Source organism: Bombus vancouverensis, chromosome 5 (genome assembly GCF_051014615.1).
Source record: "Bombus vancouverensis nearcticus chromosome 5, iyBomVanc1_principal, whole genome shotgun sequence".
Taxonomy (NCBI): Eukaryota; Metazoa; Arthropoda; class Insecta; order Hymenoptera; family Apidae; genus Bombus; species Bombus vancouverensis.
In genome coordinates this window covers 8,502,698-8,523,815 of record NC_134915.1, presented here as the reverse complement: position 1 = coordinate 8,523,815, position 21,118 = coordinate 8,502,698, and the positions used below count along the sequence as shown (strand labels likewise).

The window sequence follows — 21,118 nt, the reverse complement described above, 5'->3', positions numbered from 1 at the left end:
TAAGCGCTATCACTTGAAATACTTATTTCCCTCGATTTATTACGACAGAAATATGATACATTATTTATGTATGAGCTATTATATACTTTTAGCTTGTCTGAAAATAATATAAATCAATTTATAGATTCGTATACACAATTACATATTATAATAAAAAGAAAAGCATTCCTTTATAAAATATTTCTATAATTTTGTCGGTTAAAAATAACATTAATATTACGATACATGAACGCTGAAAGTAAGATTAAAATTGTAGATAAAACAATTTTAAAGAGAAATATTGAAAGATGCTCGTCTCGACAGAAATATCAAAATACTTGCTTATTCTGAAGTTGAAAATAAAGAGCGTATATAAATAAATATTCTATCGTACGTAAATATTTCATTGTACGTTTCTTTTTATTTTGCTTCATTTGAATTTCCCCGGGTATTAAGAAGTTGCTATTATTAGAAAATTTACAGCCAATATCAAAAAGTATGTCAAGCTTAAACTCTTTCCGCGAAATGTTTTTGCCGAAGCAGAACGTGAATAGAAGACAAAGAAAACTGACGCAACTGGATGAATACAGAAAGATGAGAAACTCCTTAGTGCAGGAGAACAAACCCATAGCCGAGGAAACAAGTTAGAAGGGGCAGGATCGAAATCTTCGTAAGAGATCTTAATTCTCCGTCTTCCGGCCCCTGGTCTGCGATGCCCACGACGAGATGCTTTGCACAGCGTGTTGCAGGTACACAGGTGCAACAGTGTACGTGCATCTTATCTCTAGACACACCCCCGGACTGAAAGTGGTACAGCTAAGAAGAGCGGGGTATATGGGAAAACTAGCTCCCGAACCAGAGAAGTGGGAGTCGAATTATAGCGAAGGAGAGAGACGGAATGAGGAGAGGAGGGATCAGAAGAGAAAGAAAGGAAACTAACAACATCAGGAGGGAAAGAGAAAGAGAAAAGCAGATATAAGTAGACACAAGGTGAAAGGGGTGAATAAGGCGAAGCAGGAGAGAGTAGAGGAGACATGAAAAGAAAAGCAAAGAGAATCGAAGGACCAGGAAACTTTAAACGAAAACTTGAAAGAGAAGAAGATGAAAGGACGGCGAAAGATAAAAAAGGGTAAGATCGTGCGGATGAGTAAAAGACAAGGATAGAGGATATGACGAATCACAGGAGAGAAAAAGAAAAAAATGAAAGAAAGATGGAGTGAAAAAAGTGAGCGGGGAGGGGGGAGGAGAAGGAGGAGAGGAGGAAAGAGAGAAGCGGAGAAACTGCACGGATGAGGAAGGTAGTTCCGGAGGGTTTGAGGGTGAACCATCCAAGTGAGGACCAGGATAGTCCTCGACGGTGGGCGATGGTAGCTGGCGAGGTGGTGGGGTAATAGCGACGGCGGGTAGGGCGTCGTAGGGGCAGAACCAGCGCCGCGACGCTTCGGCACGCACAGTCGCGGCTGGAACGCCGTCCCATGCGAACGTGTTATTCTCGCGGTTCGTGTATTCTTTTTCAGCATCGTGTATAATATTCACGACCTGTTCACATTTAGATCGGGATTTCGAAAGAACATGATCGAGATACATGTTACGAAAATCTTTCGATCCACATTCCGCCCTGAAGATGGATTTTCTTTCAAGATCGATGAAAAGCAACGTTAAGTTTCTGAAAACATGACTGAGAATAGTGTTCATTGACGATGTCGTACGATTAATAACTGTGAGACCGTTTTAAGATTAAATCTGTTATCGATCGTTCGGAGTGATTTTGACGATGACATTGAAGCTTTTCAAGCTTGATCAGAGTTAATCGATCAAGACCGATTTTCAACTGAAACGTCATACGATTGGCCGATCGAAAATCAATTTGATTTAGTGACACTTTTGCAATTTACTTAACCAAGAGTACATGTTTTAAACTCTCCTTAAAGACTGAAATATTCCTGGAGTGTTTTGCAAACAATTTTTACCAGTGTATATATTATTTATTGACATAGTGTTTCTATTTAAACGTATAGTGAACTTTTGTTCCAAAAAATCAAAAGCTATCGTATGTATCGAAAGAAACTGAAATTTAATATTCGATCGGTTTAACATTCTTAGTGTAAAGTCACGTTCCATACATGCGCTGTTTTCATTGAGTTTCGAGATACTGTCGCATCATTCCGCAAACACGTGTGTGCAAAACCATTTTTTCTCAATCTAGTCATAAGTGCGCGCGGTCGACGCCGTTATTGATCCAGTGATTAAATCAATTTTACTATTCGATGATAGTAATATAATGTATTCTTAATAATCAATAACGTCGCGGTAAAAAAAACTTCTGCCATGAGGATATAACCGAACGTACGTAATTACGGTTAATGAGATTTGAAGCAAAGTGTATGTCCTATATTAGAGTGTGTATCTTGTGTATGGTATTGTGTATGCTAAAAAATTGACATTAGGAGACGTAGAATAATTAAGGACGTTCGAAATATGAATAGACGCGATTGTGACTTTACAACAAATTTATATTTGCATGGTGAGTAGCGAGAAAGTGTAGCGATTTTGGGTCTTAATCGTTGGTAAATTTCATGAACTAAGGACAAACATTAATCAGTGAAAATAATCGAAACAATAAATGTCAGTGTAAAATAAAAAATGGCGGCGACTTCCGAGTCCCAGGATAATTATTGAGGAACTCTTTACGAGGGAATGGATTTTCAGAGCGCTATGGACACGTTTGTAGAGGCATGGATGGCTGCAAATACGAAAACAGATCAAGTACAGGTAAATAATATGTGTATCATTAATAATTAAAAGCAAATGATTATTCAAACATCCCTTTCGCTTCTGATATTCATATCGAAGAAATGATATCCCGATTTTGGCATCCGTGAATAACATCATTGAAAAGTAACCCCTTCTAACATTACACAGCCAATTGGCCACCCTAGCAATTTCTGCCCTCTCGGAGCACTTCAACTTGCCACCAAGCTAATTCCCCGATATCAATTTGCCACTTTTCGTTAGATCTTAGAATAGACAGTTTACTTGGATACAAAAGAAAGTATTTCAAATATCAATTTTTATATTAAGTAAATATAAAAAACTATAAACAATCAATTTTATTATATAATGCACGAGACGAACAATGATTTATATAGATATATTAATCATAAGCTGGCAATAATTACGAGTTAAGTAGTTAAGTTAGTTAAATAGCTAGTTGTACAAGTTGGTTGTCTTAACATATCCCAAGAAAATTGCAAGTTAATCACCGATTATAACATTAACAGGTCAGTTCTCAAAAATATAATACCTACATAGAATACGTGTCACATCAGAGATAGTAATTATTAAAAAATCATACCGCGGTAAATGAATAAGAAATAACTTCAATTGAATCCCAGAGTAATCTTCAAGATTTAGAAACATCAAATTCTTTTAACAGATAATCAATGAATTATATATTGCCTTTAATAAATTCAAGACAATTAAGAGATTTAATGCTATCTTGTCTTGCAATTTGCTGATTATTCTAAAATTTTTTAACATAAAATAATTTACGAGGGAACAATTACGGGTACCACGAAATGTGTCGAGGAAAATAAAAGATTCAACTTGACGATTACAGATTATGTCGAGTACAGTAAGTGCTACAGAAAATGGAATTAAAAACTTCATATGTACTTAGATAATATTGGTTAACCAGATCGTTATATATGGTCCTCCGTAGTAGGAATTTCTTAAGCAGAAGAAGTCGAGTGAGGTAGACAAAAGTGTCAAGTATGTATGTAGATTCGGCGCTCTAAAATTTCAGAAAGGCAACCGGAGCGATGCTAAAGGTGGTAGAGGTGGTGGAAAGGGTTGTCAGATAATCCTTGGTAAAACCGCGGGTCGTATGTGTTGCGTGGATGGCCATACGTACGTTTACACGTGTACGTACGGGGGGTCACGGGTTCTGACCACGATACGGATGTGCCCCTGCCTTCTTCCTGTGCTACGACCACGTCCACGTTCTGGCATTCAATGCAATAAGACCGCATCTCCATTGACCAGTCGATCTCTCGATCGTCAGAAACTTCTGATTTTTATTTCTGACCTAGATATTCGAACGTATTCCGATCTCGGTGTACCAACATCTTGCTGTCTTAAAAAAAACCTTATCGTCTTCGTGGTACGTTCCACTCTATCTATAAACGTTAAGGATAACAAAATTCTTCGTAATATAATATTTAATCTCACAACGAATGTTATTGTTTTTATACTACAACGATATTATCATTGTAACATCAATGGATATCCGAAAATTTCCAAGACACGGAAGTTCAATGTGCTCGTCATATGCATGCACTAGTCACATACTTTTTCTAACTGTTACTTCTAATGCGTGTTCTCAATGTGTTTCACTTTGTAGATAGAGATTAGATGGAGCAGGAAATAGTTCGAAAAATATTCTTTGCTTTTTTTCTCAGTCGTTCGAGTTCTGAGTGCACCTGCACGTATAAAAACACGACTAAACTTGGTGCGTGAGAAGCGACGAAATCAAAGATAATCCGGTAATGCCTGTTACGTTGATTTGTCAGGGAATCGAGAGATTTCCTTTTTTAGGAGTGTTGCACCTTGTCAAGATTACGCATAATGTAATCCGTATTTTTCCTCAATAAACACAAGAACAATATTCCGAGAGGGATTCGGTAGTATTATATGGGGTTTGTTGGACATCCAAATCGGCCCCTCCCTTGCTATTCTCTGAAGTGTAACAGGCATTTACCTTCCGCTCTTAAAAATTGAGGGGAAAATGTAGGGGAAGCAACTCTACACGTCATAGCGACAAGTCAGTTTCGTATGCAAATAAATTTCGAGTTTTTCTCAACTAGTCAGTACCGAAGTACCTGGTAATAAATATTAGCGTTACGTATTAAGTACATAAATGTCACGTACGTCAAACGTAAATTATCATATATCGTTACATTACATTTTACGCGCAGAACATAGGAAAGATTTCGGAATAGGCAGATATTTTTATATTCTACGAAATTTACTGACAGAAACTATAGTATGCTATATATGCTGTATATGGCGAACATAATGTACTTTTATTGTTTCAACCAAAAGCTTTATTCATCTTAATTTCTATCGAGTATTATCAAGAACAATAACATTTTGAAAAAGAAATTGCTATATAATAATATTACGTACGTCAAACAATAATCAGAACAGAGGTTATTAAACGGAATTGTAAAGGTATTCATTAATTCAGATCTTTCCTTAGATTAAATTCATTAAAAGAAATCTTGTGCGAAATAAATGACATAAATATTCCACATGTGATATTTAAATCACGAATTTCTTGCACAGACAGCACGACGCGACGTTTTTTTAATTTAAAGGACATCGTATGCTTTCTGTTAACATGGTAACCCAAGGAGAGTTGGTAGCTTTCAAGATAACCGGAATACATATTCGGTGTTCCAAAATTCCAGTAGTGAAAAGCAGATTCCGGTAGTCGAAGATGCGTCCTTGTCGTATTGCGCGCAGGAGTATACCGTGTACGAACACCGAGGCCACGTGTGCACTCGAAAGTGCGTACATGTACGTCCGAGGATAGGTTCGAGGCACGCATGGTCACGGTATTTGACCACCCCAGCTACCGGAATGATTGTAATCCATCTATCCGGCCGCCGAAGCCGATACATCAAATGCACATAGAACTTTTCTCGTCCCTTTCCCTGACAGTTCCTCATCCAAGTTTTCTGTTCGGTTATCTTCAACATCGAACACGCTATGAATATCTTATTAATATTTATAAAAGTGTTGATACTTAGCCTTACATCGTACGTCATTTGTCTAGAAATGGTAACATTGATGATTTATTTCTGTAAGAAACGTTTATCACGTTTCTTCAGGTACATCGCGATCCGTTAAAAATGTCTAATCAACACACAATAATCAAGGTATTCCTGTCGTAATACAATTTTATGCGATCACATCCGTTGTAGGTTACAGGTACGTTACGATAAGTGCGACGTTATTAAGGTGCAAATAGAAAATAAGATATCGTGCGTTATCTTCATTTAATAGGGAGAATTCTGCGTGTAAATAATAATATTTCGTGATCGTATATCTCTTACTTATCGCGTTACTAATCATAATAAATTATTGTAAATAATCCAATTCAATAGTACATAGGGAAGTTTGAATATTTAGAATTTTGAAACACTCGTAGCATGTGTTACGATTTTATTGATTTCGTTCAGCGAACGATTGAAATGATACTCTTCTTGTTTCACGTAGTATTCTTTCTTTCTTTTTTTTTTTTTTTTAGAAATGACTAGAAGGCAGCGAACATCTGGTAGCGAAATGAGCAATTTACGTAACGTAGTCGTGGAAGCATCAATCCGTGGATTATCTACCGCGGGAAGAGGGCCAATTATTGTACGTGGATATCGGCCATCTGATATTTCGATAAGCCTGATTAGAATGTTGCACGATTAACGTAAACCACAGAGACATTTAATTCCATTCTATCGATATTGGATAAAAACAGATATTACATTGGTCGGTGTTATTCAATCGCTAATCTCTTGTCGGGAGGACATTTTTTAAGTGCTTTGCTTTTACGAAATTGCTTTCGTCAATCATCCAATGCTACTTATAAATTGGAATTGAAAGATGAGATGTGATCGTTGATTTTGAGTTTGTACACGCTTACACAGAATATTTAAAACGTAGAAAACCAGTTTACAGCGAGTCACCGACTTGTAAACTGGTTTTTTCGTTAATAAACGCTAGAAGATTATATTGATAAAAGGAGCATATTTAGAAATTGAATTAAATGTTTTATCTATCGAATGTTTTAAATGCATGAAATCTACAATTCGTGTAAAACGATACAAATTAAAATTGTTCCAATTAATCAATTAACAATCAAAAGCAAGTTATTTAATACGATTTTAATCTATCTTCCGCTTCAAGCAATACATTTTCAAATTTGAAAACCTCCAGACAATTAAATTTAATAAACGCCACTGTTATAAATAAATTACACGTCGTATCTAGCGCTGTTTTCTTGCATAACGAATTATCCGTATGAAGCCGCGTTACGAAAATATAAATTTAAATTCAAGTTACAGGTAGTATGCAAAAATAAAATAAATCGTGATCACCGTTTCGGATTTCGTTCGATACTGGTGCACGTCATGAAGAATAAAAATCAGCATTCGTAAAGAAAGAAACCATTTAGAATTTATCAGATCAAATGCAAATGGGAATGGAGTCCTACTAAAATTATCCGGATAAGAAGAACGAAAGTTAAAATTTCAAGAAAATAATACGCGTGGAATACTGGATAATTTACGCGTTACGGATATGGTGGAAGAACACGAGCGGCAAGGTTCGACACGAAAGACGTCGCAAAATTTCTGATAGGAAGATGTATTAATTTAGAAGGTTATTGAAGCTGACGCAAGGAGTACTCCGAACTGGACCTATGTTCAATTGCCAAACATTGTAGGCCGACCATTTCTAGTTCGAACTTACGTAAGCTCGTTAGAAAGACGCGACACAAGTCTAGCCGCAAATAAATTCACGGAATTTCTGGGGCCTTTGATCGTCACAGGACCAGGCAGCATTTTACATTGGTCGGCGATTAAGGTTATCGTCTTAACGGGAAACACTCTAGCAGGAAACGTCGTTGACGCGTATCTCTGTTACACCCGGTAGATAAGCTGATCCGCCGATAAACGATGCCGAACCGTTGTTTGCGATGCTGGCATTAATTCGTGATGATGTTGCATTTTGCATACAACAACCGAGTTTACTTTTTATTATTCGTTTAACTTTTTTCGGACTAACATTGATAGGTACTTCCTCTTTTATTAACGAGAGAAACAGCCACGAATTTGCTCGGTATAATTTGTGAATTCTTTGCTCCGCTCAGAAATTATAGATTGTTACTTTCGCTTGCAAAGGATAAAATCGGTAGCCACGATAATCTAGAATTTATGGTTACATCAGTTATACGTAATATATGTAAATATATATTTATATATATACATACGTAAGTAACTGCATAGAAAGACAAGGGGTAATTTAAGTAATTACTTAAGTCAAAGAAAACAAAATTCCCTCTCGTGCAGATTTAACATTGAATTCCTATCTTTAAAACTACAGCTGCGAAACTTAGGTACGTATTATACATAAGAGTACTTTCATTCTGTTAAATTTGTCGTCGATTGGGACGACGATATTTAAATTTCGTTCGTATTTTAAGCATCAATTTCTCTTTCTTTATCGAATTTTTGAAGGTAATATTCAAAAAATCAATCAAATCAATTAAAATTAGGTAATCGAAAAGATAGTACAATTAAGAAACGGGATAGGCAAGCAGTGGAATCTACGTTGATTCGGAAATTGTTGGGATATACAAAGGAATACGAACGCATCTTTGCACAGTGAATGGTGCATCCCCTTTCGCGTCACGTCGAAGTTACCGCGATATCACTTGGGGCGTTAGCCGGATAAGCCGCTAACCCCATCCACCTGTTGCCTTTTCTTATGCGTTCCCGCTTACAGGCCCGCGTTCATCCTCATTCCTCGCGTAGAAACGAGCCAAGGAGCAGTCGTCCTCTTTCAATCCTCGCTCACCTCCGGACTTTGCCTTCCTCCCTCGTCCACTACTTTATACACCGGTGTCAGGCTTGTGCTCCTTTCCTCTCTTCGCCGCTTCCACGGTGTCTTCGTCAGTCTCTTTTCTTCTACGTTTTCCTTCTCCACCTCCTCCGCCAGCGCCGTCTGATTCTTTTGCTCCTCCGTCTTTTTCTCTTTCCTTCTCTCCTGCAGTTCCTTTTCTCACCACCTTGTACCCTCTTGCTCTCGCACCCAAGCCCGGGTCTTCAGCGGTCTGACGTGTTTTTTGCGAGTGCATACCTCGAAGCAGCTCCCGAAACAGTAGCTGGTACCCCGGTACAGTCCGGACCAGTGAAAAAATCAGCGACCCGAACTCGGTCCTCTCGTTGCCTATCCACCGATCAACGCCAACCGTCGAATATTTCTTCGATCATTTTCTTGCGATAGATTATTGCACCGAAATGATGGGATTTACACGAACTTAACGCCAACGTACCACATCACGTTATATTCGCTTTAGTTGTTTTCCCATTATTTATGGCCAATTCGTGCAGTCGACGTACAATAATACTGTGTAGTTTATAAATAGATGCAGTTTATAAACAACTTCTACAGCAAAAAGAGCCCGCTTTGTTTATTCTATTGTCTTCATGATAGGCGAATATGAAAAAAAAGAAAAGAAAAAAGAAACAGTAAGGAGTAAGTATACAATTTATTCTTGAAAGTGGAAGAAAATGCCAACCTATAAAATATAAGATTTTATCATTTGCAATTATATGTAGAATTCAAGAAAATCGAATCGCGCGAGAGAACGTAAGATCATGTTAGAAATGGCACGATCAAGCCTACTACTGATTCAATATTGCTTATCTTACATCTTTGTAAAATTTCGATGATACAATCTGATTGAACTTTGAATCTATTAATTCGGCAGTGGCAAAAATCTACCTATAATGGCCGTACAGAATTATCGTAATAGTTTATCAAAACGATGTATCGAGTATAAGGTGTGTATCTATATTTCGAAGAAAGTATTGTCACGTATTTGACTCTAAGAACTGTTTACGTAACAAATTAGTAAATATCACGAATTGATTAAATGATTTTTTATTTCAAATAAATAGTTAAGTTTTGTACTTTTGTTCGTTTATTTCCTATGGATATTTTCTTTTTAGCAAACAATATACAGTAGAATAAATATCTTAGGAAACCAGGCATAATGAATTTATTTTCTGTAAATTTACCAGGATTAAACGCAAAGTTTATATCAAGAGTACTGTGTTAGGTATAGGAAAATAATGTGAAGAACGTTGATTCGATATATTCGTAATAAATAAAACTTGACAAATATTTATAGCATATTATTATTAGATACAAAGATAATAAAATTTGCACATGGGACTAAATTATCAGCCATTTATGTTACTATACAGAGGCTATTTTACTTAACATTCGATATATTACAAGAACGATATATTATTATGCAAATTAATGTTTTATAATGTAAACTAATTTTATTTATAGTTTATTTATAATTAAAGTTAGGATTTATTTATTATGAATTTTAGAAAGTGATGCTGCAAAATTATACGGTATACAATTTTGTTAAATTTGATAAATAGTTGATAATATTAACAATTTTGTAAGCAGAAAATGATTTTGTTGATTCATAAATTTTTACAGCCCCTCTCTTTTCAAAAAACAATTTTGAAATCCATTCGTTTCTTACTTTATAAAAATATTACTGATTAATTATGATGATTTATATCATTAATTATAAAACACTCCATATATAACAAGTATTTCTAAATATACTTACTGTATTTTTTTGTGAAATGTGCTATCTAATCAAATTTAATTTAAGATCTTGATGCAATATACTATAAGTCTATTCAATATACTTCTACATTAATTTAGCTATATTTTTAGATAAAACAACATGTCGATCGTACTAAATTAAGCATTATTTTATCACTTGTATTGTGATATAAAAAGGTATATTTTTAATCTTCTAATTTGATTTTAATCATCATTAAATCTCTTACTAGGTTAAGACATTTGATCCAAAATTAATCCAAAATTAATTCAAAATTATTCGTACTGAACTTACTTATAATTCACAAAAATTACAAAAAATATAGGGTAAACGAACGTAATTAATTGTAAGTATGTACTATGGCTTCATGGACATTTTTCGCTATTTTTTCGATCGTTTTATTAGCATAGTAGGATAACGGCCAATAAAAATTGAGAGTAAAATGCGTTGCGGATCGAGAAGATAATGACGATAGAGTATGAGAGGGTTAAACGGTTTCTTGGTCGATTTGGTCATGCAGTTCCTCGGAAGCGTCATCGACGATCCAGTTTTCAGACAACGAAAACTGCCACGCGGTGCATTTCGCACTTCGGTCGTAGTGTAGGATTGTCGCATTCTGGGCCCACTTGACCCTCGTTGACATCGTGAACGGCTTAGCCGTTAGTGTTAAGTTCAGTTCACTCATACATAAATCTAAGTCCGCGCTTATGCCTTAGCAGACCGTTGTCGGAATTGAGCACGTGTTCAGATTTCATCGACGAGAACGCTTAGATCATCCGGCTCATTCGATACGACCGAATCGTCGCGGATTCGACTATGTTAAGAGTGTCGTCTCATCGGAATTAATGACGAAATTATTACGTTGTTCTCCTTATGTCTATTATTAAACCGCACAATTAATGCACAGCTTTCCTTGCGTCTACTTTATCTATCTTTACGTGTCTGCTAACGATTGTTGATGATCGTTTAAATTTATCACTTTATTTCCACGAAAGTTACGTTTTACTCTTTATTATTAATCTTAACATACACACACACACACACACACACATATATATATACACACAATTTTTTATTAACGCGTATGACCTCTCGTCTAAACGTTATATTAATTTATATTACTAATAATTATCAACAATGCAACAATGCAATGTAATTGGGAAATCGCAACACTGTTAAGATTATATTACGATATATAAGCTATAAAGATAATTAATGATTACTTTTTTTCGATGTATAATAAATATTTTGCATTTTAATTCACAAGTATTTCACAGTTTTATATATTTGAAAGATTTGTTATTGCTGTTATCACCAGATATTTCAGAAAGAATAACATATAAAAGATAAATTACGCTATTATCGCGAATCTTTATATATTAAATAAAAGCGAAAATATAATATATATTTTCTTAGAATATAAATTTACCTTAAGAACATTTTAATTCGGTATTTCACGTACTTTAATCCATTTAATTATAACCATATCAGTAAGTAGACACGTCTATAAACTGAGAATTCGGAATTTTCAATGAAATTAATAAGTATTACAGCCTTTGTGTAACGTAGCATGATAATCATAAACCGTAACTGTAATCCGTAATAATTGCAATCCAGTTATACACGATTTTTGAAAGCAAGGTACGCACGTGATTCTTCATATAAAATATATACAGTTCCCTTTCCATTGTTTTACACGATTATCATATGTACAGTTCATGCATCTGACAGATGTGAAGTAAGGAGGAAGAGGGGGGCGGTTATAAAAAATCTCATTGTATTTGACAAAATGATAGTAATTAATGGTTTTTAAATATGCACATGATTGGACGTCTTTCTGACCTATTAGTATTTCTAGTTTAGTATGTCATTCATAATATTGTTACTCACAGTTCACCAATATTTACATTTTGGTGTATGTATGTATTTTTTGGGATTAATAAATTCATTGTGAAATACTAATATATAAACTATCACTATCTTTGTTGATATTTGAATTTGTGAATATTTAATCATCAAATGTATAACAATTTTAACAAGTTTTTCTAATGTATTGTACGTACTCAACGAACGAGAATTTTTTGCGATTCAATCACTATATTATATTAACAACGAGTGTATGTTAACAATATGTACATATTGTCTGAAACTATACACGATAATTTTCTGAGAAATCTTGGGAATGATCCGACATAAGTAAATAATTAATTAGGAAGTTGAACTCTTTCGTTTGCAGAGCCAAGCTTTGGCATTGACACACAAGACCTCGCCACCTTCGAGGCCGAGCAGTGTGTCCTCGTTACCGAGGAGTCCTCAGTCTCACCAGTCCCAACAGTCTCAGCCGCAGAGTACTACTCAGCTTCCGCCGGTGCATCCTCATCAATCGCAGACACCCCTAAGCACGCCCCAGACACCGTTTGCTGCGCACAATCAACACCCCAAGCAAGAAGCAAATACAAGCCCCAAACAGGAAGGATTCGATCTCAGCAAATCTACCTCCAGTACGGGTGAGCTTTACCATTTTTTCCATTTCTTCCATCTATCATTCGATGATCGTCGATGGCCGAATTAAATCAAATAAATTGCTCCACACTGATTTCTGACAAACAACTGAAATAAGATTGGGAGAATTTTATTACAAATAATTTGACACTGTCGGGTGAAACCGCTTATTCATAAAATGCTAGAATTAATATTTAAATGTTATAATATATTCTATATGATAAAGATATTATGTATCATACCTTATGACACCGTACACATATTCTATAAAATAAGATATATATTCTATTGTACTGTGTATACAGTACAATAGAATATATATCGTATTTTATAGAATACTTGCACTATGCAAGCTGTTTATAACAAACGACATTGTAAAGCTTATTAATTAACTTTACGAAATTATAATGAAAGATTTTAGCGCGGTTCTTTCATACTATAATCGAACTTACTAATTATTTTGATCACTTTAGGATTATGAAGACAGAGATTCCAATTTGTATCATATTATTATATCGACATAAAATTTTAATTCCATGAAAGTATTACGGCATAGTTTCCAAGTTGCATGATTTCAAAAGAAAAAAAAAAAAGAAAAAACAGAACATCAACGCAACATTTTATTCGCAGTTATTTTTTAATCAATCTACATTATTCAATTCTATCTTCTGACACTGTGGATACGAAAGGTTTTGCTCGAGGAGTTGCTTAATATTTATTTCATCATTGTTTTCTTTTCTACCAATTGCTATAATTCTATTAAGTTTGAAGAAATTGAAATGTTTACAAGGATAGCACTTTTTTTTATACCATAGCGATTCTCTATCTGATTTGTCTAATGCCTTGTAAGAGATATATAAGTTTATTTTAATATTACATTAATATTTATTTAATGTGATAGTTTATTTAATATTATATTTATATAACTTTATTTGTGTTTTTCGTTAATGTTGTATTTACATCAATTTTATGTATTATTTTACTACTTGGTGCTTCAAAAACCAGCAAAGTTATTCAATTTTCTTTTTCGTTTTAATTCCTCTTTTGTTTCGCTTATTTATTTATCCTTCTTAACTACAGTTTCATCCAAAATCACATTGAATAGCTCATGTGTTATTTTCTTGGACGTACATCACCTTCATGGTATTGAATCGAATAAAAACGACTTCTATATGTTTACATCGTGAACCTTGGTCTAGACTATCAGTGTCGATGATGCCACCAAACTATCCTTCGCCACATATTAAGTTATTTTTTAATAGTAATTGATGCGCTTAAAATACGCCCGTTTAAGAAAATATCTATTTGAAACGATTTGATTTAATATAAAAGATAAACGTTCCCAATTAAAGATATTTATTCTACATTGAAAATTGAACACGTCTCCAAATTATTTACTGTGTGCTAGATAGAATGTTAATATTATATTATTATTATTATATACATTTTTTATTTACCTGTATTAACTATGATTAATATATTATATGCAAATTTTATATAATATTGTTGTACATTATACATATAAGAATTAATATGAATATATATGTATATATAGGTAATTATATTATTTTATTATTATTATTAACGGAACATTCTGCAATTGCAGAAGCACGTAAACGTACATTAAATTTTACATTACGATGGCGTCCCTATTCTTGAAAGAAGCGTATTTTTCGTCAGGTTCTACATTTAATTTTCATGATGTCAAATTTTTCTAGCCATACAAAAGCACTACTAAATAATAGGAAGTGTAATATAGGTACTTGGAATTAATTAATTAGTGTGTAAATGCTATGATAAATATCTACAACGGTGTTTTAACACTTTTTGTATTCACTGTATATGCACATGCGATTGTTCTAATTTTTAATTCTACCAAACTTTATTGAATATAGTATAAGCGCATCTCTTTTTAATTTATGTATAATTTTGATGCCTTAATTGGTTCATTTTGTGTTGCACTGATTGGTTGTTTTTTAGTTTAGCGTAATGATCACTGTAATCGTCCAATTAATCCCGCGTCTTTTCAAACAATAAAAATAACCCGGTAATACTGTTCGAGGAACAGTGGAACCGTTAACCATCGCAATGTACAAGTTAAAGAACTTGGATTCCGTGTTCGTAGAGCAAGTTTCCATCGAGAATGACGAACAGCTTGTGTGCGTAGACGATGGAGGTCGCTCGAAGGGGTCGTTAAAGCTCGTAAACGAGATAGACTATCGGCGGAATTTCCTTGATCCTCGATAATGCAGTGGAAACAATTTGCACGCGTCCGTTTGCCGGAGCGAACGAAAACCAGAGTCCACGCTTGGCTTCGAGACGTATCGATCCCCTTTGACAAGTGTTTCAACGCGTTCCTTAAATAGCAACATGGATCTAGAATATATCTATTTATTTGCTAACGAAAAAAAAGAAAGAAAAAAAGATGAGAGAAGAATAAAAGCAAATTAAAGAATCCTTCCCTTTCGTTTAAATTAGTTAAATTAGTTTCTTTAAAATACTACTCTTAATAATCCATCTTACTCGTAATAATACCATCAATCTGTATCTCTTTTTTCTCTCGAACCGTTAATACGATAATACACTGTTACGTTTAACCATTTAAAAAGCTAAAAAGTTTAGAAGAAAGATAGTTTATGGGGCATATTCGAATGTTTTTGAAAGATATATCCCAGTGGAATTCCCATGATCGTGACTTTGGGTAAGAAAACGGTGATCGTTGAAATATAGGGAGCGGAAAAGTACATATTTGCCCTTGGAATTTCGAATGACGAAGGCAAAAGGGAAGGGAAGACGTGGAAGCACGCACTTCTTCAATCTACGGATTTCGAGGATCCTCTTTAAATCTTCAGCGTCAAGACTAATCCTCGGTCTTCAGCCGATACCTCCTTTTCCCACTCTTCCGCCGTCTCCGTCGCTCTTATCACGACTTTCCCTGTCGTTTTCGATTTTTTTAAATCCCATGAAATTCTACGAAACCTTGGGATCGATGGAAAGAACTGTTTGCTCAACTAGCTCAGTTCGATGACTAGCCGATGATTTCTCCAGCGCATAACAAACAAATCTATTGCTTGGTACTTCATACCGAAAACTATCGAGATATCTGATGACTGACTATGATATTTAATACAACATGCATAAAGTTGTTAGAAGGTAGGATAGTCAACTGGCTCAGCAATTTGTAGAATTTACTTTAATTTAATTTGTTTTATCGACAAACTTGTTACCGTTGTGCAAGAGGATTTATTAACGCCGGTAGCTTAAAACTTGCAACATGTAAAATTTCGTTTTGAATATTAATTTTATCGTACAAAAGTGCTCAGCTAATATATTTGTTTAAGTTCATGTACAATCTGTTTACATTTAAATTTAATAAGTAAATTTTTGTAACTAGTATCATCCATATCACATAGACGTTCCTTCAATGATTCATATATAAGTCTAATAAATCTAAATCAAAGATTTCTAGCGTTTTTATATTAAATTGCGTCGATTGCGAAGTCTCTTAATTTATTTTTCACGAAAATTAAGTATTTCTGCCTTTACTGTTACTTGCAAATCTCTCTTGTTCTTATTTCGTTAGAATCATGCAGCGTTTACTATTGTTCGTAACACTTTTAATTCGAACGTAATATTTCTACAGTAGAGTTAAGCAGAACCTCATCATTAAATTTCATACGTCCTGCTACTATCTGTTGGAACTTCTTCAAAATAGCTTTACTGGAAATACAGTACAAAAAAGACGTTGAATAAAAATACCTTTATATTTCTTCGATAGAAATTGCGTCGTCTTGTTCACTGGCTGGCGAGTACGACAATCGCGACTTAGGGTAATAGAGTGCGTGTACATGTGTCTCGGTTCTACCTGTGCGAGGCTAGCTTGATTTCTCGTGTACGTATAAGGGTTGAGTATCGAGAGAGAAGGATATTGTAACCCTTACAATCTAATCCGGATTAAATTTGAATCCCTGGCTATGTGGCTGGGCGATCCGCGAACATGTACTACACCGTCTTGCAGCATACGATTGAACTCGTTACGACATTTAACCCATTCTCCAACTCCATTTAGATTGCTACGGAACTGGAAATCGAACTTTTGATCCCCTCGCCTATTGTTTATCATCCAGAAGCTCTGAATTTATTTATCGATTCACCTACACCGGTATATTACGGTTTGATACATTCGAAAGCTTATTATTTTTTAATCATTTTCAATGGAAACTTTAATCAGCTATGTGATATTAACTATGAAAGAATCAAAAGCGACTCGTCATTTGAAGACTTCATCCGTCTTTCTAGTCGGATGTCAATAGTGTTCCATTCGGTTCGAGTTATTAATTGGTAAATTAATGAAGGAAATGTGAAGCGAGTGGTAAAGCTGATATGGAAAGTTCCCTAAATGTTCAAATTCATGACATTTTTGGTAAAATTAGCACGTATTAATGTTATATCTGATTTATAAAAACTTCGAGGCTGTGCACGGTGTAAGAAATTATTAAACGCTTAAAGATAAAAATGATCTGTATTGCAGAAATTGTCCTGTACGCATACAGCTACATATGGCTTGTAACTTGACCACACAGAAAGCTAAAGACAAAATCGATATCATTATTTTGACAACGTTCATACGATGTACGAATATATACGTATCTCTCATTACTTACGTGTGTATATATGCGATTAATTTTCATTATCTTATACGTGATCTTCTTTGTTACAAGCTATACCTTTTGACAGAAGATGTTACTAAATATGTATTATCTATTTATTTTCATATTTTCCATTTGCTATTCTAAGAACTATGAACATAAGTAATGAAATACAACTAGTGGAAAGAAAAAAGTTTAGCTGTAAGCTAGTATTTAGTAAAACCAATATCTACATGTAAATGAAAAAGTACGTGTAACGAATAACACGGAAGAAGATTATTGATTTATAGATATTCTATATTTATATGGAATGTATATTACATTAATATATATGAAATGTACGAAAATTTAATGTAATGTAAAATGGTAAATTGTAAACCATCATCGAAAATTATTGCGACGTTGAGTAGTTCTTAACTATGAACGCAATGTAATGTCAAAATCTATACTTGAGCGTGGATAAATCCGCATTACTCGTATTTAATCGTATCGCGATGTCATTCGTCCGAATAAGAACAAACAATAATCCGCTTGATAAATATCAATCAGCACGCGAAATACCCAAGTTTTTAAAAATGATCCTTTTGAAAACAGCGAGATTAAATTGTTAGATAACGATAGTTATGGCGAGAACTCGTGAAATTAATGTAATCACATAATATAGAATTCTAGATATAATACTAGAATTCGAAGGAAAAATGATTGCATTCGGTCGCGGGAATTCCTAGCTTAATAGGAGTTCCGTTTAAGCGAAAAGAAATACACGCGTAACAAAGCTGATTCGGAACTCCGTTTAATTGCATTCCATTTCGACGAAATTCGCGTCTATCGGATTTAATTAAGATTATTCGAAAATGTGAGTGAAATTTGTTCTCCGGAAGGACAGAGAGCTCCGTCGTTGAGCTGGTCGTTAAGACGAAAAATCGAATGAAACGAGGTTTAAAACAGAGTGTGTCCCGGGCGAAATGAAAGAAGAGTCGGTTGTAGACTTTCACGTACACCCTGTAGATAATGCCTCGACTGTCGTGGAACACACAGGATATGCCAAGAGTGGAACACTGGTGGTGTGAGCGCGAGATGCGAGGAAGAGAGGATGGGGGTTAGGATTAGCTGAGTTGTGTGCGTTGGATTTCGGATTTGGGGAGCAGGCGGTGGGAGGCGGGCAGCGCACACTCGACCAATAATCCCGGATTAATCCCAGATTCGACCATATACGTATACACATGTACCGAACCAAGGACTCACACAGTTACACCAACATATATATCCTCGCAGCGAGTTACCAGTACATTCGCAAGGGACGCGCATGGAGTCCGGTCAAACCAAGTGACTGAAGTATACGTGGTCGCAATACGCGTACATTTACACGAGCGTGCACCTGCAGTGAGGCGCGATCGCGCACACCAAGAGAAAACGGTGCACGCGCGTCAGGACTCGGAGGAGAGAGAACCAGGCCGAGCCGCCAAAGGATTTGGCTACACGCACACAAAGCCACGCACACACGTGAGGACACATCGATGCAACGGCCAAAGATAATCCTCACGAATACAGAACCTGGATAATCCCCGTGTAGAACCGTATATACGGTTGCCGGATCGCGTATGCGTATACACGTACGAGAGCACACCTATCACGGACGCAGATGATGGTCCGTACAAAAGGGTGGCGCAGAGAACGACGGCGGGGGTGGATCAAGGGTGGCGACGCGGGGAGCTGGAGGACTATGGCAGAGCACACAAGGTTTAGAGGCTAAGCGGCTCATCCCCCAGAAAGCTTTACATCCCGTCCTGATACGACGGGAATTCTACGAACGATTCGAAAGATATCCTCTTTGTGAGTTGGGGTCGAGGCGCGAGTATGCGCGGCGTGACGCGCCGTACTGCTTCGGTTTGTATGGAAATATTGGTCGGTAGTCGGTGTGAAAGGGACGCAAGACGATTTTACTGCTCATCGTACGGCTGACGATTACAGGAATGCGCCGTGTTTTTGTGGATTCTGTTTGTTTGCCTGTGCACGGAGAAGTTCCAGTTTTTGGTAAAATCCTGAATCGTTTGTGGAGGATTAAACACAAGGAAGATACGCGCTGGCCGGTATCTGCGACTCCAATTACTCTCCGATGTATGTATATTTCATGCAGTTGGGAATATCGGCAGTAATAATTTATTAACATCAGACGATATTAATTTATAAGACACGAGGTTTCACCGCTGAATACAGAGAACGTGCAAGCAACTGCATACTATGTATAACATAGTTATTATGTAAATTCCATTTTCCTGGAGATAGAAGATAGATTATGACTTGGGATTTAATTTGTACTTTTTACGATTAAAATTCGAATATATCGTATGTAAAACCTTATTATTCCACGAAAGAATCTTCCTCGGGGCACTAATTCATGGAGACCCATATGGATTTTATCTCCCTCGTTCCTCTCCGCGGAGAAGAAAAATGCGGGGACACATTCGCAGAGGCCCACTCCTCTGTGACCATAATCTTAATCCTGGATTAAATGATCTGGGGTTTGTATAATCTCGCCATTTTGTCCCTGAAACGAATCTCAGGATTAGAGAGTCTAAAACCTCGCAGTCGTACTATGACGATAAATCCGTGGATCATATAACCTCAATACATGCACATACTCTTAAATACATTGTAATAAATGACACATATAAAGTTTATTGACTTTGACGTGTTCAGCGATGTTTTAACATTTGTATAACATATTTGCGAAAATAAAGATAGTAAATATCGTCATTTTTAATTAATTAATACGACCAATGGTACATTTCATGTTCTTGAAAAAAAGGTATTGAATATTATTTAATAAGGGGAAACAATTCTCACATATTAGAATATAATAACGTCCTCGTCTTGATATTTTAAAAATTCAGTCATTGTAGAAAAAAACTCTAAAATTTCTCAAAAGAACGTACGTTGTACAATTGATTTAATTTCTCAACGAAACATTAGCTAAAACTTCCCTCCTTAATAAACTGTTTTAAATCTAAACTTTGAAATGGTTAAAATATATATTTCGTTCTGAAAGGTTTGAGAAATTTTTATCTTAATAATAACCTGTACATCGATTAATAAAAGTGACAATTTAAAAAAAAAAGAGTTTTTACCTATTAAATAAATTGAAGTCCTTATATGAGCGCTCGAAGGCTTCGCGACAGATCATTGCGGCGAATTTCTCGTGTCAGGATAACAGAATGTGACAAGGATTACAACACACGGAGGTCCTTCTTGGCGCGCATCGTCGTAGGAGCGCTCTTAGCCTGTTGCATCCGACGACGAGAAAGAGACAAACGGTAGCACTATAAAGCTTTTACACTTCGAAAGCAATACAACTTTCTTACAATTAGGACTGTTCTGTCTGCTGGATTTTGTCCAGAATCCGGTCAACTTTAACGCGAGAATTGGGATAAAGAGCGAGGAAGGACATTAGGATCGCAGGAAAGAAAAAGGTAGACTTCCTTGTAACACCGATAGCATAGGACGTAGGATATGAGGGCCTGATCCTTGTGGATTTTTAGACTTTTCAGGATAATCG

General features: G+C 35.6%; 1 protein-coding gene across 3 annotated transcripts in view; it reads left to right on the top strand.

The window, feature by feature from the left end:
* The first annotated feature begins 1,417 nt into the window (after window positions 1-1,417).
* The window catches only part of dve (SATB1_N and homeodomain domain-containing protein dve), a 58,904-nt gene continuing 39,203 nt past the window's right edge, over window positions 1,418-21,118 (top strand). For 2 of the 3 annotated variants that reach the window (XM_033343385.2, XM_033343381.2), the window contains exons 1-3: window positions 1,418-2,751; window positions 6,293-6,402; window positions 12,648-12,918. In XM_033343385.2, the coding sequence (XP_033199276.1) occupies window positions 2,715-2,751; window positions 6,293-6,402; window positions 12,648-12,918 (418 nt within the window). In that variant the 5' untranslated portion in view covers window positions 1,418-2,714. The remainder of the gene's footprint in view (window positions 2,752-6,292; window positions 6,403-12,647; window positions 12,919-21,118) is intronic. The other variant, XM_033343390.2, reaches the window with a different exon arrangement.